This window comes from Fundulus heteroclitus, chromosome 19 (assembly GCF_011125445.2).
Source record: "Fundulus heteroclitus isolate FHET01 chromosome 19, MU-UCD_Fhet_4.1, whole genome shotgun sequence".
In the NCBI taxonomy this organism is placed as follows: Eukaryota; Metazoa; Chordata; class Actinopteri; order Cyprinodontiformes; family Fundulidae; genus Fundulus; species Fundulus heteroclitus.
Window position 1 is genome coordinate 6,972,727 of NC_046379.1, and position 27,733 is coordinate 7,000,459.

Below are 27,733 nucleotides of genomic sequence, written 5' to 3' on the forward strand. Positions count from 1 at the left end.
CCTAAAATAAGATAATTAGACACTGCACTTGAAATAAGATGATGGAGATGAGTTGCTCCTATTTTAAGTGCAAAACTCTTATTCCATTGGCAGATCATCTTATTCATCTGCTCAAATCAAGGACAGATACACTCATTTTAAGAATATTTTACTTATTTTTAGTTCCGTTTTTGCAGTGTAGGACCACTGTTATTGAAGCTGGCTGATTAGAGGGACGTTGAGACATCCGGAAGCGAATTCTGGACCTACACAAATCTGGTCTATCCTTGGTCATATCCAAGCGTCCGATTTGGAAAGTTGAGAGGAAGGAAAAAGTGCGGTAGTGCGGTGATACGGCCTTGTTTTCTCAAATTCAAAGTCAACGCAGCCATCTGGCGGGAAATATCTGAGCACTTCATCCTCCGTTGCATCAATTTGGTAAAGAGTGGCGTCATTCTGAGGGAAGCTTGCAGTGCAGCCACTGCTCCTCCACATCGAAAGGGATAATTTAAAGTGTTTTGGTTTTCTGATTAGGTACATTGCACCCACAACCCAATCATGAGGGGAGGAATTTTCCAGCAGGACTTGGCAACCACCCCACTGCCAAAAGCAACGAGACCTGCTTTAATGACCACGGCACCATCGCGTTTGACTAACCAGGAACCCGGCCTGACCTAAACCCCATGGAGAAACAGGTGAGAAGGACTGAAAACGACGAAGCCCACCAGCTGAAGGCCGGGATCAAAGCAACCGGGCCTCCTTTAACACCTTAGAAGAACCACAGACTGATCATGTCCATGTCTTTGAAATGCACCAATCTGTGCACAAAAATCTACACGATACAAGAGTTTCACCTATTGGATTACTGAAATAAATCAACTCTGAAGATGTTCTAACTTGCTACTTTGCCCCAGTATATTTCTGTGAAATGATGCATCTGAATTTCACAGAGGAAAAGCAAATTTCCACCAAAACAAACGCTTTAAATGACAAAAAAAATTAAAGATGTGTCCTAGCCTCGGCGTGTTTCTTCACCCGCACAAAATATAACACATGCCAATCAATTTATCACAGGAGGCACAACAATTCAAATTACACATGATCTATTAAGTGCCTGCTACTGAGCACCGTTTGAACATTTGACCTTCTGGCACGGCTCATGACATTATGTTGACATTTAAAGTAATCCCTCCCCCCGGTTCTTAATCCCAGCGGCCGCAGACTACCCTGACCCTTCCCCGGCTCGCGCCACATCCATGCTCTCACCACGGCTCACCAGCAGGGAGGTCAAGGAGCCATACACAAAAAAAAACAAAAAAAAAAACAATTTGCCCTCTCATGAATTTCTGCAGCTTTTTATTTTGTCACCCAAACGTATTTCAGTTGGAACAACTTTAAACATTATAATATAAACCAATTTAATACAAAAAGCAGTTTTCAAATGATTACTTCATTTATATTAGGGGGAAGGGGGGGGGGGGGTGACCTGGCCCTATGATTAACTGATCCTTTGACCTAATAATTGATTGTGCCATCCTTAGTGGCTGCCACTGCCATCTAGAGTTTGGGATCAATGGGGATAAGTCCTTCACATCACTGTGGAGGCATCTTGGTTCACTCTTCTCTGCCGATTTTCTTAATTGAGCAATTTTGGAGCTTTTAAGCACAAAGAGCTTGTTTTAGGTCAGAGGTTCCCAAAGTCCAGTCCTCTAGAGCGCGATCCCAGCTGAATCCAAAGCATGATGGGTCGTTGCCAGGCCTCCGCAGAGCTGAAGGAGGTGCTGATGAAGGAATTCAGCCATGCGGAGCAGGAATGCCTCTCAATGCTACAGGGTAGCAGCTCTCTTGCCACGGCATCTTGATGCAATATAAGACTTTGACTAGGCCATTTTAAACCTTCTATTTTTGAGCTATTTAGAGGTGAACTTGCTGGTGTTCTTGGGATCATCATCCTGCGGCATAAACCAAGAGCACCTAGGCTTAAAAACTGATGGTGAGACATTCTCCTTAAAGATTTTCTGTTCTAGATCAGAGTTCATCGTTTCCATCGACTACCATCACACTTCAACCGTCGGGTTCGACTTTTCCTGAATCACTGTTGGTGTTATAGCAAATGTAACCGGACACACACCTCTGAAAAACTTCAACATTAATCGTGTGGGATTGGGCTTTTTTTTTGGTCAGCAGTGATTCTGGTCCTGGATTTATACCCATGGAGGGTATTTTTCTCCCAGACTCTCTTTCTTATTGCATCCTGAACTCTGATCTTTACTGAGTGGAGTCGGCTTGCAGGGCCTTAGATGTTGTTCTGGTTTCTTTTCTGACTTCCTGGTTGAGTTGGCGATGGCTTCTCGGAGTAATTTTGGTTAACAGTCTGTTCTGACTGTAGTTCTCAGGAGTCCCAAAGCCTTAGAAATGGCTTTGTAACAATTTCCAGCCTATCAGATGTAAATTATTTATCTGTTCTTGAATTTCCTAATGACTTCATGTTGTCAGACAGGTTCTATAAAAAATATTTCTTGATTCTACATGTCTGGCAGTAATCAAACTGAAGGCATTAGTCCAACAAATGGGCAGGATTTGACTATTTTACTTTGGGCCTGGTTTGTTTTGAGTTATTTTTCAATTAAAAATACCTTTTTGCATTTACTCAGGTTATTGTTGTGTGATATTGAAATTTCTGATGATCTGAAACATATAAGAGTGACGAAAGAAGCAAAAAAAAAAAAAAAAGAAAATCTGTCCAAAGCACCAAGGACTTTTGCATATTTGCAGTTTATAAAAATATGCCAATGAAAATTGAGCATGAAGCCAAAATGTTGCATTTAAATTTCCTTGGACCCAACCCCAATCAAAAAAAAAACCCCAAAAACAAAACATTGTGGGAGTTCTTTAAAAATGACCGTGCTGCATTTTAAACAAGTAAACGTCTGAGTAAGAAATAATCCATTTGGTTCACTGAATAATAAAACCTTTCTAATTTTCTTCCATGTAAGAGCGGTGCAAACAAAGTCCACACACCAACAGGCGTTCAGAAACTCGTTCCCTGACGTCTGCAGCGCCGGTTCTGATCCCCCATTCATCTTTGCAGCTGGAGTATTATAATGCAGCTTTGTCTGTAACACTCATTTACCTGTCACACTCTAAAAAAAAAAAAAAGTCTTGCTTGAACAAAAGGAAGATATAAAGTGATGAAAAATGAGAGGTACAAGATGACAACCCATTTATTTAGTAATACATTCTGCAAACTAGAAATTTTATTCAAACTTCAATGGCTAAAAAAAATGAAAGAAAGGAAGGAAAAGAGGGAGAAAATTTAAGGAGCAGGGAGAAAAATGCATCTATTCACAAGCAAGGAATGCAATTTGTTCAATCGACAACACAAATAATACAATTTAGTTCAGGGAACAAAGCTTTTTTTTTTTTAAACATTTTTTCTGTCATTCCTTTGGAGCTAGAACATAATACAAAATATACAGTTATTGAACTTTGTAAAATCACCCACAGAGGCCTCTGAGAAGCATTTGAATCAACACTGACAATATTTAACTACAGCACTCTAAAGCTATTCTTCTATGTGATCATAAATAGAGCAGGTACATTAATGTATGTATGCACATCTTGAATGCCGACGAGGTTACCATGTTCAAACACTTGCATTCGTTAAATGTATGACATCATGTGCATCGGAAATGAAACAAGCTTCTGACCCGGATCAGACGCGGCGACACGGCTAGAAAGTTGTACCTTGTGACAGCCAGGACAGATTCAGTACCTTTAAAAATAAGCAATAACTAAGTCTCCAATCTGTAAGCTGTGATATCAACAGCAGTATTCATCCTTGTAGTGTTTGGTTTTTTTTTGTTGTTTTTTTTTTTGTTTTTTTGGAGTGGGGCAACAACTTTAGTGGGGTGAAGGGAAGGGGGCAACATGAGTTTGGGTAAGGCAAATCGGTGAGCTTATTCATGAGCTGAAAAAGATCAGCAAAGTGAGGCTCGGGTCACCCAGCAAGAGGACGAATAAACCACCACTGCTAAGGGTCACACAGTAAACGCCACAATACAGGTACATCCATATGTACACGAGGGCGCGAGCATTTAAAATCTCTCTAGAGTCTGCTAGGTAGTCCTCCATACAAGAATATACAGGATGCAATCCAGGCAACCAAAGGTAACTCTGTCTGTAAATAGCTTTATAATCCTTTTTACACAACAAAATTAAGATGATTAGACAGGTGATCAGTGCATATGACTACTGTTCTTTATTCACACGCCGATCAGCGACAACGATGAACACGTCTCCTTACAACGCCGTGATCTCTGGGTCAAACCCTGGGCCTGGATTTTTGTGGGAGTGGGGGGGGGGGTCCACGGATGTTGCTTTGGCACGCTGCAGCAGACAGGACTCCCCTGCTGCAGAAAGGCGGCCCACTACGGGGTGCTCAGAGAAAAGTCTGACGACACGAGAGGAAAAAAAAAAAAAAAAAAGAAGCCCAGGGCGTTGAAAGCTCCCCAGATCCCGATATAATTCACAGGATCCGAAGCGATCCTCTTCCAAGCACCAGGGACCGCTCCGCTCCGGCAGAACAAGGGAGTCCCACATCGTTGTGGCTGATCTGTGTGCCCCCCCCCCCCCCAAAACAAACAAACACACGCACACACTTCCTAAACCCTGAAATCCCCCACACAATTACTTGACCCAAAGTGAGCAGGTTAGCAGGTAGAAAACTCAGGTGTTCACTGGAGGGGTTTCTCTGTGGTCAGAGGGGCAACTTTTAGGATTAAAATCATAATAATAATAATAATAATAATAAACACTGCTGTTTGCATTAACCTCCCTCGCCCACCTCTTGTTTTATTAGAATAATTAAATTAGACCCTGAACATGGCCATAACCTGACCCCATTTTAACCAAAAGCAAAACAACAAATAAATCTGTTAAAGTCGACCAAAACCACCAGAAAGGTTTATGAGGTATTTCAGTTAATTGGAAACCATGTTTGGGATCATTCTTTGTTCATTTAAAAAAAAAACAAAAAAAAAACAGGGGTGGCAAAAGGATGAATGGGGAACTTTAACATGCTCTATAACATAAATCTTTGATTAAAAAAAAAATTAAAAAATCAGTTTTGCATTAGTTACTTAATCAACCGTCAATTTTCATTTGAACAAGAGAATAAAAAGCAGGACAGTCGTTGGGGCTCGATTTCTGTTAAATCACACAAGCAAAGACGTTTGTTAGAAAACAACTGAAGAATGACGCAGAAATCACCGATAGCCTGAAACAAGCAGCTCGAAGGCTGGCGGGTGTTAGATAGGAGACGTCTACTGCACTTAAATACAAGCTGATGGGAAGCAAATTAAAGAGCTGCTCGAGTAAACACAAACATAAAGAGCTTTTATATACAATAAAAAATGGTTCTTTGCTCAAATACACTGAATAAATCAAACTATTTTACAGAATGCAGGTACATTTCTACACAAGTGTGAAGGTGTGGGGATCTAAACACACTGCAGTTCAGCGGGTTTAAACTGGAGGGTTTACTGCTTTGATTCAGACGCACGTTTTTATGAGATGGATTTTTAGTTTTTAAGCCGGCCCGTAAAAGGTACTCTGTGGAGCTTTCACTGTGTTAACGTTCAACTTTTCTGCAATTTTGCTTGCAGCTCCATAGGACTCAAAGCACAATTTTGTTTTCCTTTTGCACCCAGTCCTGAAGTCCAAGCTGCTTCAGCCACATTAAACATACTTCTTATCCATACTAGCGCCCCCTGCAGCCGGATCACCCAATGCACGTCACTGATCCTCCCCACAACGCCTACCATTTTTCTCACGCCTTAAAAAATGGCCAAAAACACCAGAGAGTATCTTTAAAAGCCAACTAACACAAAGGTTGCATTTACACATTTCAAATAAGTTGTTTTGCTATATACTGTAGGGCTTCAGCTATTGTGTCTTTCACAACATATTTGTCCAATCAGAAGGGTCTTTGGCGTTTTGTCTTTGCCACAAAAGCACATCAGGAAGCAGCTTTAACATAAACCTAAGTCTATTTCTTAAGCTTTAACAACCCACCACAAGTAGAAATGTGGGGAAGTAGTTAGGATTGTCGTTTTTGATAAATTAAGGACTATAAATTTAGTACATTATTATTCTACTATACATTATTGGTACTTTTACAAAATGATCAAAAGGAAAATTGTTTGCTTACACATTTGGGCTGAATGGCATTAAAAATAAAATAAAAAACTCAGGAGAAATTATTTATTCCTCAAACAATTAGACCAGAAATATTATATACATACAAAAATCTCAGTCACAATGCAAGACTACAAAAAAAAGGCAGAAAATTAATCTGAAATAGAAGCATCTCTCTTCAAGAAATACATCTAATGAGTTTGTTAAATACACTTTCAGTCAGTGAGTTATTCTGGGGTAAATTATATATATATATATATATATATATATATATATATATATATAAGCCCACATAAGGACAGATTTAAAAGAGGCAAACATTAAGCATGTTTGTTGTGGACATTTGAACCAATATGCTCTTGGTTCAAATGTCCACATAATGACCAGGAGAAATAGTCTTATTAGTATAACAGCCAATAGTTTAATTTTTTCTCTCACTCTCTTCTTTTTTTTTTTATACAATGTTAATCCTAGAAAATCAGTGCTTAAAACAGTTTAAATCCAATCATCTGATGAGGGAACTAAAATGCATTTTTGAAATCACAACCAACAAAAGAAAAATCCTATGTAAAAACAAATTGGCATCGGCTGTAATAAAGATGAAAATTTGATTAAATGAAAAGGAAAAAAAAATAAAAAAATCACATGGCACCTATAGTGGTCTACTTGGATTTTAAGAAATTAGTTTTGTTTTTTTCTTCTAAATATGACACAATATATAGATTCTAGACCAGTCAAGACTTGACCAGCTGCACACCAGTATACACCATTTATAAGTTCAAGGTGAGCCAAATCAGCTTAATTTAGTTTAGGGTATAACAGAATAATACCATCTACATAGTTTACTATCCTAAGCTGTTCTGAGTTAGAGGTCAACCCATTGCTGTTAAAGTGGGTGGGGGATGGGGGGGGGGGGGCAGAACGGGGAGGGCACTTCCTTAAACTCCACTCTAAGTTTCCTGACCAACCTGCATGGAAACTGAACCCAGATAGATCTGCCTTTCCTCTGACACACACACACACACACACACAAACAAACACACACACGCCTGCAGGCATCTATTCACACAGGCAAACACGTCAACATGGGACCATTCAGTAATTTTCTTTTTCTAAATGGACAAAAAGAAAGATTTTTCCACTTCGTTCTGTCAAATTGCCATCATCATTATTATTATTATTATTATTATTAGAGTGTTTACAGAAAACCTGTTATGAAAGTAAAAGAGCACACTGCAATTAAAAACTGATCAGGACTTTAACTGATATAGAGAGCTTACTGTGCTGTCAATTATACAATTTACCCGTTTCTTAAGAGCATAGACTGAAGGAAAGCAAAGTGTTGCAGAGGGAAAGTATAAAGCAAAGACTTTGTGCCTGGCGGACGCTGCGGTAATATTCACTCAATAAACATTTGTTTGAATCCCAGAAGAGCAGAAAAAGGCAGATAGTGCATAAAAAGTTCTCTTTTTTTTCCATTTCTTTCATTTTTTTTTTTTCTTTCCTCTTTTAAACTTAAAATCAAGCTGCATTAAATACAGGCTGTTTGTACAGGACAATTGCACTTCACAAAAACAGAAATATACAAACACACAAGGAAATGTGAATCAAATTAATTACAGCAAAAGAAACAAAATCTTACTATTCAGGCGGATTATTTAACAAAAACTCTTGGACTCACTTGTCGTGGATTACTTTAGAGCAGAATAATAAGGAGGGTGAACATAAAAAAGGGAGACAAAACGGTGGGGATCCTGAACTCCAGAGTGGACTGGTGCTGCACTATTCCAGGTTTGTGTGCATGCAACTCCTCCTCTTCCTCCTCCCGCTTCTCCTCCTCCTCCTCCTCCTCCCATGTATTCCCTTCTTAGAAACCAAAAGCTCAGAGTGACGGAGAGACAGACTGCTGAGCTGAGCTGCTGTGGGTCTTGAGAGGATGGTGGTTTGTAAACTCTATGGTGCGTTAGTGGAAGGAGGGTGTGTTACCAGATGTCGTCTGTAGATGCCGAGTCCTTGATAAGAGAGGAGAGGAAGGAGAAACCCTTCAGACTTTGGCTGTACACCCACTGGATCTCCATCAAGAGCTGCACCGCTGTCAGCATCTACTGAAGTGTAACAAACACCCCGCACAGAGAGTGGCGGCAGTTTCCTCCGCTCACCTTTTTTTTTTTTTTTTTTTTTACCGTTTTTCACATTAATGTATATGATCTATGAGACTGAGAGATGAAGAAAGACAGCATGATTACATCACAAGTCCTGCTTTTCGTTCACAACTTTAAACGCGTCGTGGCCAAAGATGACTCACTGCATAACAGATTTTATTTTAACATTAATAGAAAAAGGTCCTTCTCTGGGGTTTTAACAGCAATTTTACAGCTTTTTCAAACATGTAGAAAAATACAGCTGAAGTGATCAGATATGGGTCCCCCCTCCAACTAGTTTACAGGCATTGCCTCTGAGCTTTCTGTAAAAGATAGTAACAGTAGTAATCTAAGCTGTTCACTGCAAAAACGGACCTAAAAACAAGTAAAATGTTCTTAAAGTTAGTGTATTCGTCCTTGATTTGAGCCAGTAAATAAGATTATCTGCCAATGGAATGAGTATTTTTGCCCCTAAAATAAGATAATTAGACATCCTGCACTTGAAATAAGATGATGTAGATGAATTGTTCCTATTTTAAGTGGGAAAATCTTATTCCATTGGCAAATCATCTTATTTACCTGCTCAAATAAAGGACAAATACACTCATTTAAAGAAAATGTTACTTATTTTTAGTTCCGTTTTTGCAGTGTTTGCAAATAAAAGCTAATCAGCATTAATGTTTTTTTATTATTATTGTCGCCCTGGTAAAGATGTGCACAAAAGCCCTACTGCCCCTCTTTGCTGCAGCTCTCTGAAAGTAGGCGCAGGATATTTATTTTAGTTTTTCCCTCTCCTCCCTGCTGTGCCTGGAGCCAAGTTAAACTTAAGGTTCTGGTCCAGCCTCGCCTGTCAGTACCCCCCCCCCCCATCCACCCTTGTTACTGTAACAATAACTTCTATATTTCACTCATCAAGCTGCTAGCACGTTACGTATTGTCACGGCTGTTTTGTTGTCTGTCTTGTCCACAATGATGTTTGTTGCTGTTTTTCTTGGTCATGTCACCATTGTGAAAGAAGTCTTGATCTTCATGGGTCTTTTATCTGTTTAAATAAAGGTTTATAATAATAAATAATAATAATAATAATAATAATATTAATAATAATAAATGTCCCGTTGGCTTAAACTTCTTCATTATTGTCCTAATTGTAGATTTGGGCCAGTTCAACCTTGAGACTATTTCACTGTAGCCATTTCCAGGCTCTTGGGGGCCTTGTCACGTTCTATGCCGGTAGCTCGCTCTGGTTGCATACAAAGGTTTTACGATAGAATTACATCCCCCCCCCCCCCCCCCCACCCAAGTTGGCTTATATTTTATTACTGCATTTTACGCTTTGTTTTTGTTCTATTCCTTAGTAAACAAAGTACTTTTGTGCATAACAGGACCACATGACCGAAGCAATGATACTGCACATAAGCGCAATGAGTAAACAGGGAGAAGCAATGGAGCCGAGCGAGTCGGCAACGTGCTTAAAGAAAGAGGTTAAGTAACCCTAACACTGTAGATCCGGCTGGTTTTCGGCCACGCCAAGCTGTCACTTCACTGCGAGGCATTACAGGACGGTCTACTGACTCTTACAGTAGCTCCGTCTACAGTTGTCATCTTGCTCTCCGACAGTTTTGCGGTACTTCCAGCAGATGGCGCTACATTGTTTATATCTGCTGATCACACCCGGTGCAAAGTTCTTTTCAGGCTCAAAATGGACTAAGTAAATATTATCAAAACGAGCGCTTGGTGTATATCGTTTTATTTGAAGATTTTTTTTTTTTTGTCATAGTATGTGACTAAGTTCCTTTAAGATCAACACACATCTGCCTTCCCTAAATAGTATGTTCTCCTGTCTTTGCCATTTTGAAGAGTGGGTAAACTAGAAACCCTGAGCAGCTGGAATCCCTTGGTATTTTGTTTCAAACATTTTAGTAGCTTTTCTTCTCCACGGAATAAATGTACTACATATTTAAGGTGGGACTTTTTTGCTCAAATTTTCTAGATTGTTTCTGGAATTAGTTTTAGGCCTTTTACACTTGTTTACAATTTTCTTTGCTAGTGGAGGCAAATAAGTCAGGACGCCGCTATATTTTGATTTGTTAAGTTATAACAATACAAGGCGGCTGGGTTTTGTCAACAACAATTGAAAAACATCCCTATTTTCCGTCAACATAACTTATATGATTTCATTCTTTTTACGGTCTTAAACCTCTTAAAAGTTGCAAATGTTTTCCTCCAAATCGGGGCATGCGCAGAGAGTCCCTCCCTGCAGTCTACATCGGCTGCTGCGTGTGCTGGGTTCGCCTTCAATCATTGGCTGACTCCATCCGTGCTGCTATTCCAAAGCAAACATGGCGGATTACTGCCCAATGAGCCGGGTTCTAACGGGTTATCAAATGATTTCAAAGGTCAAAGCAGTACTTGAAGTTAAGAGACAATAAACGGACCTTTGGACGCTGTCTAAGCTCCCTTACAGCAGCTCCACGGATGAGCTGCTGAGGAGGCAGACAGAGGGGAAACAAAACAAAAATGCTAAACTCTTAAAGAAATATTGAAGTTTCAACCCTTTGGTTGATAATATTTTATTTATTATTAGCAGGTAATCTGATCACTAACAAATCTGAGGAACCGCTTTTGCAGCTGCAGAATTTGCTAAACCTGTTTAAATATTCTGCACTGTAAAAACAACAATTAACTATTTATAAGCTTGGGTTGGAAATGTTACATTTACAATTTTCTTTATGCATTGTTCACTTGTTTAACTTATCGTCTCTTCCATATTGGACCAGGAAAATAAAACTATTAGGTTAAACTTAAAGAAAGTTTAAGTGCTATTCTAGTTTAACTACACATAAGCCAGACATTTCCAACAAAAAGACCGGATTTATTCCAATGGAGGGGATAATTAAGGATTACACACACAGAACTACAGCTGCAGTCAGCTACTATGTGTTGTCATATTTTTATAGTAGGTAGGGAGCAACAAAGATTTGTCTAAAAGCTGACAAGTCAAAGCAAAGACAAACCACAGCAATGTGAAAAAAACAGAAATAATAGAGTTTTAAGGGGGGATAACATGTTAGACCATGGCAACTGGAATCAGAAAACAATAAGCAAAGATAGCAGATGGGAACTGAAAATTAAGATCCAACGGACAATAGCTTTATAAAAATAAAAACACATGGAAAAAAAAAACATTCTAGCATGATTCTTAATACAGATCTCTAATTTTTTTGTGTCTCAGCAACTACTAGAAATCCATCATAACAGAGCGAATATTAAGCACAATTTAACAAGAAAACGTATATATATATATAAAAAAAAAGACTAAATTACTTCTGAAGCAATTACTCAAAAATATCTTTGAAATAGATCATCTTTTGAGGAAGAGGGAATAGATATCAAAATAGCCTTGAAAGTAGATTGCGGTTAAAATTTTTTTTTTTTTTTTTTTTTTTTTTACATGTACAGAACAGTTTTGTTTGAACGCCTGTCAAGTAGCATCTGCACTCATATTACAGAGGCTGGACTGTGCTATTAATTTTAACTCAGCATATTTTACTCACTGTTATCTGAAGTTGTACCAATCCAACAACCTTAGTTTGGATATAACAAATTTCCACACAAATTTCAGCCAAGAATGATGACTAATTAAATAAAGGAAAACTAGGGAACTCCACAAGTTTCTGGCACAGCTTCAACTATTTCCCAGCTAAATAATGTTGAGACACAAAGCTCTAGTAAAGAGGACTCGAGCAAACATTTACAGCATCAATAAGTCTTTAAGAGTTTTGTTACATGGTTGACCAGGGATCTATGTGAAATTATTTCTACGTGTATTAAACAAGGTCAAGTAACAAATTACAAATACTTTGCTACCTTAAATAGAAAATGTGTTATTTATATATTTAATTTTGACATTTTCACGCAATTATCTGTACTTTCTACTTCTCACATTTTGATAATAGTCTCGTTACTTCTATTTCATTTCAGCTTGTTTTCGTTTCAGTTTATCAGTTGGGGGGAAAAAAAACTATCCAGGAAAAATAGCGCCACCCGGACAGAGTGAAATTAGTTGTGGTTGGAGGCGGTACTGCACCAGGTTGTTGCCAAAACAACATTGAGAAGACGACGAAGAAGAAGAGGCTAAGAGCTACATGTAGCATAGCTTGAGGGAAATGTGCTAACCGAGCTCCAATGACAAAGTTAGCAGCTAAGAAGAGACTCCAACTAAGATGGCTGGATGCAAAGTTAAATTTGACATTGTTGTTATAAGCTATAGAACTGAGCAAACTACATATCAGGAAGTTATCATCCAGGTTAATTAGTTTTTAAACAATCACCTGGATTAATCATTGATTTTGACCGCACCGTCGGCTGTATACAGATAACCACAGTGATTGTTGCTAAGCCTGATCTGGATCTTGACCAATTTCCTCATCCAGTTTTATCTTTACATCATTTGTCTTCACACTGCAGCCAAGCTAGTCCGTACATGTACTTTCCAATAAATGTTGTGAATAACACGATTCTGAAGTTTGACTTTTTGCAACACAATACTTATTTTCTGCTCCACGAAACCCGTGTTAAATGCACAGTAGTTCATATATGGTACTTTAAAATATTTGAATTACTAAAATGCATTCATTTTCAATCGGCATTTATGTGGGTGAAACAGGTAGCTTAGTGGACCCCAAAATGTTCTACATCTTAATATAACAATCTAGTCATTATAGCCTTTAGAAAATGTTTTTAGAGATGGGTGGTAGTGCACTATAGGTCCCTGTGGTGCAGGCAGTCTAAGCTTTTGTCCTTAATCGTATTTTTAGTCTTACAAATTTTACTTTTATACTTTGACTAGTTTTGAAACCATTAATTTTTTTTATTTTTACTTCAGTAAAAAGTTTCAGTTGATACCTACACATTAGTGTTTTTAAACCCTTGTATCTATACTTCTACCCAAGTTACATGTGAATACTATTGATACCTATGGTATTAAGTTTATAGATGAATTAGGGCTGGGCAATATATCAACATTTGTTTTTTTAAAGAGATCATTTATATCGAGATGGCCTATGTTGTGTTATAGTTATACTTCTATGTATTTCAGTAGGTTATTTTTCAACTGTTTCTCATATTTATCTACAGCTGTTAAAAAATGTGCCTGTGAGACATTTGGGATAAAGGTTACAACTACCTTATGAAAAAAAAAAACATATTGAGATAAATATTGTATATCTGCATTCAGCCTAAAAACAGAGATATTCATTTTGGTCCACATCGCTCAGCCCTAAGATTTAATGCCCTTTAATTTAAATGTGAGAATAACCTTATCGTTCCTTTATTTTCTGTTGGATTCAAAACTACCTTTAAGAAGTTGCAGGACATTTTCTAATTATTTAAAAGCTCTAAGAAGAAAAGTAGGAAAAGCTGGAAATCTATATCAACTGAGAATAGCCCGACGCGCTCATCTCTGCTTTAATTTCACTTATTTCAATTTGTTCACACAAGCAAAAGTAAATAAATAAAAAAACCTCCATGTACCAAAGTAGCACGGAGCTCAACACAGTTCTGTGCTTGGACCACTTTTTTTAATTACTTCCATAAGGTCATATTTTCAAGCACCAGAATATAGCTTTTGATTTCTTAAAGAATATTTAACTGTACTTATTGATAAAGTCAGACAAAACTAGTGCTACACCTTATGAAAAACATATGTTGTGAGCTAGGTAAATGTCACCATAACGATATGAAATGCAATAAATAAGTAAACAGTGTTACTGTATTTCTGCTTTGGGTGTATAACAAACAGACCTCAGACAATGAAAGGTCCATCCAGCCTATTGGAAAACACAGAACGTAATTTTCACAACAACAAAGTTCTACGCCAACAGTTTCTAGTAACACGGATATTGTGAATGACAATACATCTGCCATATACCGTGGAGCCATAGACGACACTAATCAAAGTCAAACTAGATGCATGTTTTTAAGACATACCAGCCTAAACAAACTAAACTAGTTGCTTCTAAATTCAGGGAAGACCAAGATTTATTATTTTGTATCTAGAACTTTAACAGAATATACCATCTGTCCTTCCTCTGTGTCTGGACGAACTTACTGTTGCTTCGAGAAATACTGTGAGGAGCTTGTGTTTTTTTGTTAACTTGAAATCCAGCAGAAAGTAAAAGCTATAGTAGGACATGTGGCAACTCTCTGTATTTGGCAGATCTGAGTAATGTGATCAGCATTAAAGAGATGGTAATAAAATACAGGCAAGCTGTAGAGCATTGGTCTCAAAGGAAAATCCTTGAGGGCCGGCATCCTGCAACTTTTAGTCTTATTTGGAGTGAGGTGTGTTGAAATAAAGACACATTTAAAAGTTTCAGGACATCAGCCTTCAAGGACCGGGGTTTGGGACCATTGCTGTAGAGCAGAGTTTTTGTTTTTTCCCCAATTCCGGTCCCCAGGTCCCACTGTCCAGCGTGTTTAAGGCATTCCCTGCCTCCACATACTTGTCTTGAATAATTGTTGATGAGGAGGCCCTGTGAAGGGCTGCAGAGAAAGTAATGCAATCATTTGAATCAGGTGTGGTGGAGCAGACGCATCTAAAACATGTAGGACAGTGGGTCCTGAGGACCGGAACTGAAAACCACAGCTAGAGAATAAAATGTTGCTCATTACTGAAACAAACATGGTTCAAGGGAAACTGAGTACATGATCCAGTAGCTGCCAAGGTCTCCAGTTAAAATGTCACACAATTACAGAATGTCTAAATACAGCGTGGACATTAAACAATCTGAATGCGTCCAAACTAGGGCTGGGCGATATGGCTTAAAAATAAAATCTGATTCATACAATTCTTAAAAAGGAATTAAAAAAAGAATTTGAAAAACTTGTTTTTATGTCAAGCATTTCATCTGAGAGTTGACCTGAATTCAAAGTGCAACTAAATAAAAGCTGTGAAACATGCTTGTAAAACAAGATGGCGGCCCTGCGGTTGTAAAAAAAATCAAAATACAAAAAAATGTTTGCTGCTGGTGGTTTTACACAATGAGCTAAAAACAGGCTTCACTTCACTTGTCTAACTTTAAACTAAAAAAAAAATAAGTAAAGAAGTAAATTAAAGTGCCTCGTCTTATGGTTAAAAAAAAAAGTTTAGCAATACTTTGACAATATATTTTCCTAAACATATATTCAGCATTGCATGCTGTTCTCTTCATGGAAGCCCAATGAGTGCATTGGCAAAATAAAATCCTGACTTTCCCAAAATCAAATCTTAATAAATTTTAAATTCAAAATATTCAAATCGATGTATCGCCCAGCACTAATCCAAACTATTAAGGATTTCCATAGAGCACAGCTAATGGTTCCTCTATTTAAACTAAATTCAACTGAAGCACGACTGCATTACAAAAGACAGGTTTCAGAAGTGAATATCATCACACTCAGGAAACTGTTTTATTACATACTCAGACAATTAGCTCAGGACAGAAGGCACAAACCAAACACACTGTCAGCATTCAGAGGCAGCTGCTTCATAGAACACCCCCCCCCCCTGCATTTGTCTACCTCTCAGATGTTGGTGCACGTTTCCAAAACGTTGTCGGCTTTCTCTTGACTTCCTGCACCCGTGTTTCAACTGAAGCTGAATCAAAGTGATATTCATCTCACTGTGTTCGCATGAAGCAAGGGAACGCCAGTAGCACCATGAATGACAAGGTTGGCCCATAAAAACAACAATTTTCTGTAATATTGTCACAGATATGAAAATGGGAAAGGTCAAAGATAATCTTAAAACCTTCCTTTATTAATTAATTATTTATTAAGGGTTTCACAAGCTACTAAATCAAAGGTTTAATCTCTGAGCTGGAGAGTTAAAAATAAAAAATAAAAACTTCAAGGGCACAAAAAAAAAACTGAATTGAACTCAATACGGGTGTAAAATTATATATTTTTTAAATATTAGACAATTTGACAGTGTGTACCAAATAAACTTAATGAAATTTTGCAACACCACATCTGGTTTGACAAATACTCAAACAAACATGACTGTCATCGATCAACACACAAACATCTACCAATGCCACCCCCTGTGGTGGTGGAAAACTAGAGCTCTAGATATGGAGGTAATATGGGCTCCTTTACCAGGCCGACTTACGCAAAATAACAGTTTGGATGTCAACAAAACACCATTTTGTCACATTAACACTCCATCTTAGTGCAGATTTAACAGTGCCGCGAAAAAGTATTACCCTTTACCGCGTTTTGTTACATTTAAACCGCAAACGTCAGAGCACTTTATTGGGAGTTTATGTCATAGGGCAACACAAAGCAGTGCATAATTGTGATCTGGAAGGAAAACGATACACAGTTTTTAATTTTTCTGTGAAGGATTTTTGGTTGCTGTTTTTATCTTGCCACAGATTCTCACAATAGATTTGGGTCTGGACTTTCACTGGGTCATTTAACACATTTATGCTATGATCTTGTGGGGGGGGCGACCATGGGGTGAAACAAGGTTTGAACTACCTACAGAGAACAAGAGTCCAGTAAAGACTCTGAATCTCAGAAAGCACAGCATCAACTCATTTTCGTGGCATCTCCCATGAAGGAGCAGCCACAACTGTGTCGCAGCAGCTTTCTTCCTCCTTACCCGCTGCTCTCCACAGGCTGCATTGGGGAGGACACGGCAAAAGGCTGCGTCTGTGAAGAAAACCTTGGATCCAAAGTAAACTACACCCTCCTGTCTGTGTAACCGGTGTCCGTACCAAGGCAGGAAGAAGCACTAGCCACCTTAAACTGGCTGTTTGAGCTTCTGCAGAAAAGAGTCTGGGCCAAAGATTCTCCAACAGATGGGTTGTCTCCAATTAGAAAGTAACAGGACGGCAGCGGTGACGCTACACAGGGACACCGGCCGCCACCCAACCATCCACTGTTCATCAAAACAGTCGCAGTGAAAGGTTGTGACTGGGCAGAAAAACATTCAGGATACAACAATTTACATGTTTATTTCATTGTCTTTTGCTCCATTTGTCCCAACTACAAATTTGCTTTGTAAAACTGATGATTGGTAGAGTGACTCTACGCCTGCAGGCAGGGCTCAGCCTACGTTATCTGTTCCCTTCGTCTCCTCACTAACCTGCATTAAAGTATGTCCGCTTAGTCTTTCAACAAGCCAAATGGTGCCTCAGTCATCTCGGCTGCCGATGCAAAAGCTCTGTTAGTGCTAAGATGGTAGCCAGCATTAGTTCTGCTGTTTACGGTACATCTCACTCTGCTCGCCCTGGGATCGGCCCCGCCCCCCCGCCAGCGCACATACCCACATCATATTTGTGTTAATGGTACTTAAAAGGGTACAAATGGAGCAGCGCGCCACGGCCGCTATTTTTTATTTGTTGTAAAACTGAGCCGTCTGTCCGGTCGTTTGCCGCCATCTTGGTAGTCCGGCACGCCATTCAAACTGTGATGGCCAGCTAACGTAACATTAGGGATCAATTAATCAAACAAAGGTTTTGATTTCCAACGAAGCAAATCATTTTTCAAACATTTTATTAAAAATAGTGGTTTATTCTGCTTTGCACTGTGAACCGGCTGTTTGAACACCAACCAATTGTTGTTCTTTGCTACCTTTCAGAGTTAATTTGACCTTAATCCCAATTCCTCAAAACAAACCTTGGTTCTTAAACATTTATAATCACACTGAACTGTCATCTCTGCGTTGTTTTGTTGGTTATTGGTTTCAGTTTTATCCGTATTTGTTCCTTTTGACTTTTTTTTTTAATTGTAGTTTATTAGTTTTCCTTCCTACTTTCATGTTACTTAGTAGTTTAGTTAAACGTCACTATCCTAGTTGAGTTTCTTGACTACAGTATTTTAATTGGACGTTAAAGCATTTTGATATTAGATTATTGTACTTTGGAGAGAAGTTGTTTGTGTTTATTGTTTGTGTGCGTGTGTGTGTGTGTGTGTGTGCAGGGCTTGCAGTTTGAGAACACCGGTGTGCATCTATTGTTCTTTAACACCACACCTCCCCAGGCTGGTTTTCATTATACATTAACTGACAGACACTGAAAGCTGTTTGGATGTTAATTCCTGATATTCAGGTGGTGCCCCGACGTGGTAGTTCTGATTAAAATTGCTAACTTTATTACTGATTGCCTTTGGCACTTAATGGTTATTCATAGCCAAACCAAACCTAATGTTGCACAACATTTTTAAACTATTTGCTTGTAGCTCTGGTTGTATGTTTAAGGCTTCATGTCCTGCTGGAAGGTGAACCTCCATCCCAGTCTCAGGTCAACTGCAGCCTCTAACAAGTTTTCTTCAAGGATTGTCCTGAATTTAGCTCCATCCATCGTCCCATCAACTCAAAATGCTTTCCTGTCCCTGCTGAAGAGAAACATATCATGTTTAACCACGGGGACCGTGTATTCATGGTTATGTGCAGTGTACTTTGTTTTTTAAACCCTTTTACCACACCGGGTTTTGTACGTTTAGACGCATTTGATGAGAGAGAGCCCCTCCACCACAGGTTTCCTGAGCTTCCTAAATAGCAAACTGCAACTTTATGCCTTTCTCCTGACTAATCTCCTACAGAGGCCAGATTTAAGGAGTGTTTCACAAGCAGCTGTCCTGTCAACAGATTCTCACACCTGAGCACTTTGCTAGACGTTAAAAGCTTGAGATATTAATAAACAAGCCCCGCTTTAAAACGTCACTGCAACGTTATCTTTGACCCGTCTGCTGTGTGGTTTTGATAACGTTTTCTAGCAAACCTCTGAGGCCTTCACAGAAAAGCTGGATTTATGCTGAGAATAAGGATTTTATTTAGGAGCGTCTGAGTAAAGGGGACTGAATACAAAATCTTTTCCTTCACATCCATGTACTAACCTGTGCTATCACATAAAATCCCAATAAATTACATTAAAGCTTGTGGTTTTAACGGGGATAAGTTCGGGGGTCATAAATACTTGTGTAAGGCACTGCAGATCATCTTGTTGTAGCAGCGTCAATCCATAATCACCCAGCCCACGACTCAAGATATACATATATGTATAAAAATTAAATCCCATCTTTCCTAGATATGAATGCATGCATCAGATAAAACGAGTTTTGCTAAATCACACAAACCACAACCATGCAACGACCAAATAAAGCAGAGAGCAAAAGGAAACGCGTCGACAGCTGGATACTTACAGTGTCATCGCTTCGGTACGGGTTAAGTTTGTTGTACACTGCTTCAATAACACTTCGTCTGCGGGAACAAGGGCGAAACAAATCATTTTAAAAACGACAGGCCAGCAATCAGTTAAAGAGAAAACTTTGCAGCATCGTAAGGAAATTCCCAGGGATCACTCACTTGCTGGCCAGCTCTCCACCAGGAGGAAGGTTTGGGATGCTCTCGGTTGCTAACGTCCGCATAACATGGACCAAATCTGGGGCGCCTTCCTCGCCCTGCTTTTTCATTATCTCTGTTAGGAGAACCAAACGTAGCTTTATTTGGTCTGAAAATAGGATGCAACACATTTAAAAACATAGAAAATGTCTTCAGCTTCTCATATTTAAACAGCTCTGCAGTTTTGTCAGACTGCGGGTTTTCCAGATGCTTTAAATATAAACGCTTCCATTCCTTCTCGCAAGGATATTTTTACATCAAGGATGTGAAGAAAGTTGTATCCTCAAAATATTTATTTTGCTCCTTTTAAACAAATTTAATCCTGAAATTGTCATTCTGTCCTTTTTCAAGAAAAAGGGTTGTAATACTAATAATCCTTACAAGTGTTTCTTGTAAATAGGAACTCGAGTCTCAAGGGGACTAAATGTATAAAGGTTTAATAAAATAATATTGGCTGCATGTTATGCTCTTTAAAAAAAACTCACCCAAATAAGGTATTTGATGCACAGTGAACTTAAAAGGAAAACAAACTTTTGCCTATAATATATCAGCAGATCCTGGTAACGTGCTCTCTGAGGGATCAGAGATCATAGGAGTGCAACTAAGAAGCCTCTGTCCTTTTCTCACTGAGAGTTCTCAAGATTTACTGCATGAGAAGAGATTGTTTTTTTTTTTGTTTTTTTACATCTATAACATTTGTTAATGTTAAAGATGTAAAAGATGTTTTAATTTGAACTGCTGACAAGCTAAAAATACTCTTGCCAGCTTTATTCCCTAAAAGCTCCACCTTCTGTTGACGCCGCTTTTGCACCAACCGAACATAATCAGCACTTCGCATCAGCTGTTTCTAATCATCATTATTTTATGATTTGACTCATACTGAATTGTACCTCATTAGAAGTTTTTATGAAACCTATCCAAAGGGTTTTAATGCAAATTGCTCTAAGAATCATTGACAACAATAAACATATCTTGGGTTTAAATCTTCTGCAATTAAAATAGTCTAAGAAACAATAATAATCTTTGTTGCGTATCATTCCGCATCTGTTTAGCTGTGAAGTCACCAAAACATAGATATTTAAACTAGGGCTGGACAATTAATCGCATTTGCAATATAATTGCAGTTTTTAAAAATAGGAAATATCCAAATTGCAGAGGTCTACAATTAATGGATCAGACGCGTCCTTTAAGTGTCGTTAATGTGTTTAAGGTGGGTTTGCCTCCACATGGAAGAGAAGAGAGTTGCAGCAGTGAGATAATATAGGTTTATTATTTGTTTTAGAGTTTATTTAATCATAATTTTGACCAGAAACGTTCAGCAATCTCACCAACGCATTAAGTAGCAATCAAACTGTTAAATACATAGAATTGTTGGTTGCACTTTACGTCCAACACGAATTGATGTCCAAAAAAAGCTATTCTCTTGAATAATAATATTCTGATTAATAAAAACAGTTTAATTTCTTGTTTAATAGTCTTTGTTTATGAACATCTTCATCTACAGGCCATTTTTGTTGCTTGTGGTTAATGCTGAGAAAAGCCAAAATTAAAATCGCAATTATGGTTGAAATATATCGCAATTTAGATTTTTGGCAAAAATCGAACAGGCCTAATTTAAACAGATTTTGAACATGACAGTTTAGTATTATTATAAAAGTATCGAAAGAAAATTTACTGTTTCAGTCCTCTGCCACACAGTTCGTCACTCTCACCAGAACAAAACGTTCTCACACGTTGGACAAAATGTTTAAATGCTGATAGTTTCCATCTGAAAATGAGTTACGGCGCGCCTTTACGAAGAGGCCTTAAACCCGGGAACAAAGCTAATAATAAAAATAAACTCAAAGATTACAGCCAGTCCTAAATGTACAGATAATTAAGTTTGTACAGCATGATGAATAATGATTTCCTGCTAAAAATAAGTATGTAATGAGGCCGTTAAGTCAAACATCATTCAGTTAACCAAATTAAACATTTGCTTCAAACTAAATAAACAGAGGCGCTGATCACTTCCTGACTTCTCAACCAAACTTAAAGGATCTATGCTGCTCATTTTGCCCCATGGCCATTTCATACCAACAACAGGTCAATTTGTATTCTTAAAGCTGCAGTAGGGAGTAGGGCTGAACGATTTTGGAAAACAATCCCAACAATTGCGATTTTTTTATCTTAATATTGCGATTTAATGCGATTATTTTTTCCCCCAGTTTAATTTATCATGTCTTTTTAAACATAAAAACAACAAATCAATCTCTTTCATCGCTGTACAGATTAGGTGCTAAAAGATTTTATTTTGACTTTTCTCTGCATTAATCACAAGCAATAAAATGGCCTCTAGATAAAGATGTTTGTAAACAAGGACTGTTTAAAACAAGAACTTTTAATGTTTTTATGAATCACAATATTATTCAAGAGAACAGCTTTTAATTGATTTGGACATCAATCCTTGTTGAACATAAAGTGCAACCAACAAGCAAGTTTATGTATTAAACTGATTGACCAGAACTTAATGCTGTGGTGATATTCCTGAAAGTTTCTGCTAAAACAGTATGATTATATAAACGCTAAAAACAAGTAATAAAATTAGATTATCTCACTGCAGCAGCTCTCTTCCCTTCCATGTGGAGGCAAACCCACTTTAAACATATTACTGACACCTAAAGGACACCTAAAATTAGGACACCTAAAATTAGATTATTAATTAGCCAGACATTCCTCCTGGCTCTGATTGGTCGCTTTTGTCCGGGAGTGGTGGATTTCTGCAAATTACAGCAGGACCACCTGAGAGGATACAGAAGAGCTTGAATGTTTTTCGCAGATTATGTTTTCATATTTTACTGTCAGGATGTAGTGACAGTTTTAACAAATATGTAAAAAAAAAAAATAATTTTCATTTATACAAAGGTTACCTACTGCAGCTTTAAACCGCAGCCTAATTTGTTTTCTCTATGTAAAATGTTACAGATATATTAAATTATAGGTGCAACACGGAATGAGGAGGGAATGAAATAGGTGAGAAAAGCAAAGGGGCCGAATGAGCCGGAGCTCATTAAAGGTTTGTTTTCACCTTCAGACTGAATAGGGTGTGACTACATCTGATGTTACAGATAAGAAAAGTTGCTCCCATCTTAAAAAAAAAAAAAAAGCTTGGCTCTGACAATGTGTTATCTGTTTGGGTGATCAGTTGGTCATGAGCTTTAGTTTTAGGGAAATTGTTTTACTCATTTTCAGTGAAGCCAAAATAAGAAGAGAAATATATATTTTAGAAAAAACATTTGTTTTTGATAGAAGTGCATGTTTGGCCCCAACTTCAGAAGTCACATTAGGAGAACTTAAATGATGCAAACAGCCCACAAGTTTAGACTTCTAGGAAAAAATGTGCACAAATAAATGTTTTTGAAGGACTTGAATGAGTAGTTAGGCAATTATAACCCTTAACTATCTATTTTACACAAGTACATTCCCAGATTTCCATCTAAGCACATGAACAAAACCTCCAATATATTGACATGTAGAGTCAAGATTGCAAACACAGTTTCAACGTCTCAAACAAATAAAGTCAAATATGTCTAGACTAAAATGTTATCTATATCTGCTGATGGGGCCTTTCTCTCATAAAGTCTCAGTGTGCACACTTCAGAGCGTCTTACACCACCCTTGTTGTGACAACCTGACTGTTAGGATTGAAAAGGAGGACTTTTTTAATTTCAGGTACCTTCTACTCTGCCTTCAAGATATTTGTCCAGCTCAGCCTCACGTTTCACGGCTTCTGGAGACACCTTTGGGGCCCCAGGAAAGCAGATTAATACAACACTCATATTGTCCCGGCTTCCCTGTGGAAAGATAAAGAAGTCATGTAAACCAGGGGCAACCCAACCAGCGCGCGTCAACATGTCGGTGCAGGTTTTGCAGACACGTCTTACCTTGTACAAGCAAGTATCAACAATTTCATTGCTGACTTTTTCCAGATCCTCTGTAACCTCCAGTCTTGACCTGACAAAGTCACAGAGTTCCTCGTTGGCCATGACATCCCAGATGCCGTCGCAGGCAAGTATAATAAATTCGTCTTCCCCCTCGTTTCTTTCTATCGCGTACACCTCGGGCTCTGGAGAAACGAGCTGCTCCGTCGGGCCTTTTCCATGGACACACTTGTAGTCAAAGTCACCCAGGGCTCTAGACACGGCGAGAGAGCCGTTAACTCGCTGGATCATGACGGAGCCCCCGGCGTTCTGGATCCTTTCCTTCTCCAGGGGGTTGCTGGGTTTGTGATCCTGTGTGAAGAAGTGCACGGCTCCGCCCCTGCTGAGGAGGCCCCGCGAGTCTCCGCAGTTGATAAAGTAGATATGGCTTGGAGAAATCATCACCCCCACCGCGGTGGAGCCGCTGCGGTCCACGCCGTGCTTCTTCTCCGAGATGGTGCGCATGTGTTCGTCGATCTGCAGGAACCCCGTGCGGATCCCTTTCTTCACGTTGTCCACGTCGGCGACCTCCTTTATGGCGCCCAGGAAGTCCGGGTTGCTGGTGATGTGCTCCAGCAGGTGCTCGCAGCAGTACTTAGCCACCTGAGAGCCGGCGTGGCCGTCGTAAACGGCAAAGAACGACCAGGGGTCGAGACCGTGAGGCAGGCCGATCACCGCTGTGTGCGCGTCTTCCATCTCGACCCGCCAGCCCTGCATGCTGCTCAGCCCGTACCTCAGGTTGTTACCCTCACCGTGGGAATTGTACTTTTCCATCTTTGGTTTGTCCAGAAATGCCCCCATCGTGTCCCTCTAACAACCTGAAAAAACAAACGGAGCGAAACGTTGCAAAATCTTAGCGGTTTTCCCATTTGAACGTTGCAGAAAAATCATCTGAACTGCTTTCTAAAAACAGAATTCAAGACAATCTCAGATGTGTGGTCGGCACACCAAACAACACCGTCACCATCAGCACACCCGTACAGAAACACGCCTGTAAGTGTAAAACGCCCAGATTGTGGGTTAAAAAAAAAAAAACCGACAAAGCCTGAAGTGTGCTTCAGTCCTGTAGGTGATCCATACATCAGCAAAGGCATTTTTCCAAGGAGCCAGAAAAAAAAAACAACAGTTTCTCCAACAGGCCAGCTTTTCCTAGGCAGCATGGCATTCTCACCAACAATGTGCCATATGACTGCGTCGCTCAACCAACGCGCTGCAGTTAAGCAACGCATCGCCTTTCTGCAGCTGGTGTAAGACCAGGATAATGTAACACACAACTGCTCAGTAGAAGCAAAACTCCCAGATGAGCCTGGAGTCTAATCAGCTTGTTGGGACATAACGTTGCCTTCAACATAAATGGCGAACAAGAAAAAGCTTCTGACCACAAAGAAAACCAATGCATGATTGACATGCAGTTCTAGAACGATCAGCCCCTTTTTTTTTTTTTTTTATTTCATTTGTAAAAACATCTGTTTGACGGCATCAAAATGTTGCCGACTTCAGTTAGGAGTAAATCCCGTTAACTTTGGGCAGCTTTAAAGATAAAGGCCTCCTAAAACCACCGTGTCAACCTAGAAGAATCACACATAAAATACACAACTTTGTTATTAGTAGATATGTTAATATCTGTGAATTTGTGGTTGCTATTTGCACCCTAATCGTTTTATTAGTGATTGTATCACCTAAGAACTGCTTAGTATTTGGAATAAAGCATTGAGAATTTCCAAAGACGGCCTAATAAACATACCCTGATCATCATAAGTAATCTTATTTTTATTATTCCTGTTGATGATAGTCTGGGTTTACTGCCAAAACGTCTACTCCAAACAAACCATTATGATTTATCCAAAGACAAGCAAACTTACTTTTTTAATTGCTTATATTCTGAAAATCAGCTGATTTGATACCTGAGCACGTGTTTAAAGTCAAGAGGTCAAGGCAGAATGGGGGAAATATATTATAGTTACAAAGGCTACATTTTGGGTAAATAAATTCACTTTTGATTAACAGCTGACATTTATTTTTACCACTAAAACGAAGAGCATTTATCTAAGATAATTTTAGTCCGTTTCATGGGAAAATTTTAAGGAATTAGGGAATCTTTTTTTTTTTTCTTTTTGGTGGGTCACTACTTTCCCACGTTTCAATGTTTACGCACAACAGGCCAGAGTATTTCAACTTTTAAAAACACTAACCAGCTAAAATTTATCCCTACACGTTTTTCTTAAATCGTTGAAAAAGTAATTTCAACGCATAGTCAGATTAAACGGTTTTAAACTCTGCAGGTTTTTTTTTTTTGTTTACATACCTCCAAATCGCAACAGATCCAATTTTCATTTCCAAAAATATACATAAACAACCAATCCAACCATACACAGATAATAAAAATTCAAACTCAATCCTAGGTCTAACAAACTGCGATTACATTCAGTTTAATTTTGCCAGTCGGTAAAAGCGTATCTATCAAAGCCCAGCTGATTGCATCAAGTCATTGACTCCTGAGCAAACACATTGTGACACCAGACAGTTGATTTTTATTTTTATTTTCCCATACGACTCTTTGCAAACAGAAATACCAGTTATCCTTCTGGGAAAGAAACGCGATCAACTATTCAAACTTAACCACAACAACAACAACAACCAAAAAGTCTAGAAAGCTGCAGCAGGTGGACGTGTGCAGACGTGACAGTGTCACTGGAAGGAAACAGAGTTCAGTTAATACACTTAAAGCAAATAACACGTCTACAGTCCATCTGTGGCAGCAGATTAGCATCTTGAGTGTTGAATTCAGGGGCCTGCTCAGGCTAAAAATAGTAGACATGTGTACACATATTTTTTTTTTTTTTTTTGGACTACTTATTAGGAAACGCTGCCAAGTGTTGCTCACATTAAAACATGACAGAGAAGCAGAGTTTCCCCAGCCTGGTGTTAAACGTACAGCCAGCAGCAGATGATCTATTCATGGAGTCCACCACCAAGCCTCTCTCTCTCTCTCTCTGCTGGTGACCGACTTCATTTTAAGACAGACCAGGTTTCAAAACCCCGAGGCTACCGGTAGCTACCTGACTGACCAGTTTGTCGGTAACCCTGCTCGAATCCCACGGTTCCGCTTCTGGTTGCCGTGTACTGGACCGGTTCAGTCGGGACCAGTTAGGCCGCTGGATGACGGTCCAGGCCCTGGATCGGATAAACAAACAAGCCCAGAACAGTGTGCGGCCCTTGACCCTTGTCCCTCTCGGCGTACTCTGACGGGCCTTTTACGCCGTGTTGTGCTAACGTAACGTTAAAGCGAGCAGAGCCGCCGGAGCCTGGCCTCGCCGATCTTAACGTCGATGCGCTAATTTAGCATGGCGTGCTAGCTGCCCGGCTACCTACACCACCCCCCTCCCCTCCCAGCAGGTGTCGGCCAAAAGAGGAAAGAGTCCACTTACCGAACAAACAAAATATCGGATGACAGCAACGCAATGTGCAACGGGGACCGAGTTGTCCGCGGTTACCACCAGAAGGGGCTCAACGACGAAATGTGAGGTTTAGCGGTGGCTAAGCTAACTAGCCTACAGCTAGCCGTGAACTGTCGTCACTCAACGCTCAGTGCATATAAACTCTGGAACCGTGCTCCCTCTTTTACGCGCTCCCGTTTTGCATCACATTATCTCAGCTGGCGAGCAAAAGAATAAGCTCAGCTCTTTGTGTTTCTGACGGGGAGGATCGTTGTACGGCCAAGCCAGGGAGGGAAGCTGAACCGTCTGCCCCAGCCTCTCCACTTGACAGCTTGACAGCTTGCTAGCTAGCGTTAGCTTGTGTGAGACGCCACAGGCGCAGGACCCGGATGTTCCAGACTGCGTCTATTCGAAAACATGACATCACCGCTCCTGCTCTGCTGCAACACATGTGCACGGGAGAGCGTTACACAACGCCGGTTCAAAACCACAATGTCACACTTTTGGGTGTCTGTGGTGAGAATAATGACGTAAAACTCCAAATAGATTTTTTACTAATGTTTCAATCATGCATATTATTAACTTCTACACTAGCAGAAATGGTCCTGGTGGAGCACATCTGAAGTTATAATA

General features: G+C 39.3%; 1 protein-coding gene across 5 annotated transcripts; it reads right to left on the reverse strand.

Moving 5' to 3' along the window:
* Positions 1-6,622: 6,622 nt before the first annotated feature.
* ppm1aa (protein phosphatase, Mg2+/Mn2+ dependent, 1Aa) lies at positions 6,623-27,472 on the reverse strand. 5 transcript variants are annotated; one of them, XM_012864528.3, is made up of 6 exons: positions 27,092-27,471; positions 23,628-24,481; positions 23,420-23,537; positions 19,669-19,780; positions 19,506-19,563; positions 6,623-8,189 (listed from the first exon to the last, which is right to left on the reverse strand). In XM_012864528.3, exons 2-6 carry the CDS (start codon positions 24,462-24,464, stop codon positions 8,160-8,162), a joined length of 1,155 nt encoding a protein of 384 aa, XP_012719982.2. In that variant the 5' UTR covers positions 24,465-24,481; positions 27,092-27,471; the 3' UTR covers positions 6,623-8,159. The 5 variants fall into 5 exon arrangements, with proteins under 5 accessions (XP_012719982.2, XP_036006713.1, XP_021173180.2 ...); XM_036150820.1 differs by lacking the exon at positions 27,092-27,471 and adding an exon at positions 26,732-27,026; XM_021317505.2 differs by lacking the exon at positions 6,623-8,189 and adding an exon at positions 8,338-8,393 and having other exon boundaries at positions 27,092-27,472.
* Between the last annotated feature and the right edge of the window lie 261 nt (positions 27,473-27,733).

What these genes read in the sequence shown, in the direction of transcription:
- ppm1aa (XM_012864528.3), bottom strand. Translation starts at nt 24,464, where the DNA reads ATGGGGGCATTTCTGGACAAACCAAAGATGGAAAAGTACAATTCCCAC. An exon ending in TTGATACTTGCTTGTACAAG is followed by an intron (nt 23,538 to 23,627) that starts GTAAGACGTGTC and finishes ATCTTTCCACAG; the next exon opens with GGAAGCCGGGACAATATGAG. An exon ending in GGTGGAGAGCTGGCCAGCAA is followed by an intron (nt 19,564 to 19,668) that starts GTGAGTGATCCC and finishes TTGTTCCCGCAG; the next exon opens with ACGAAGTGTTATTGAAGCAG.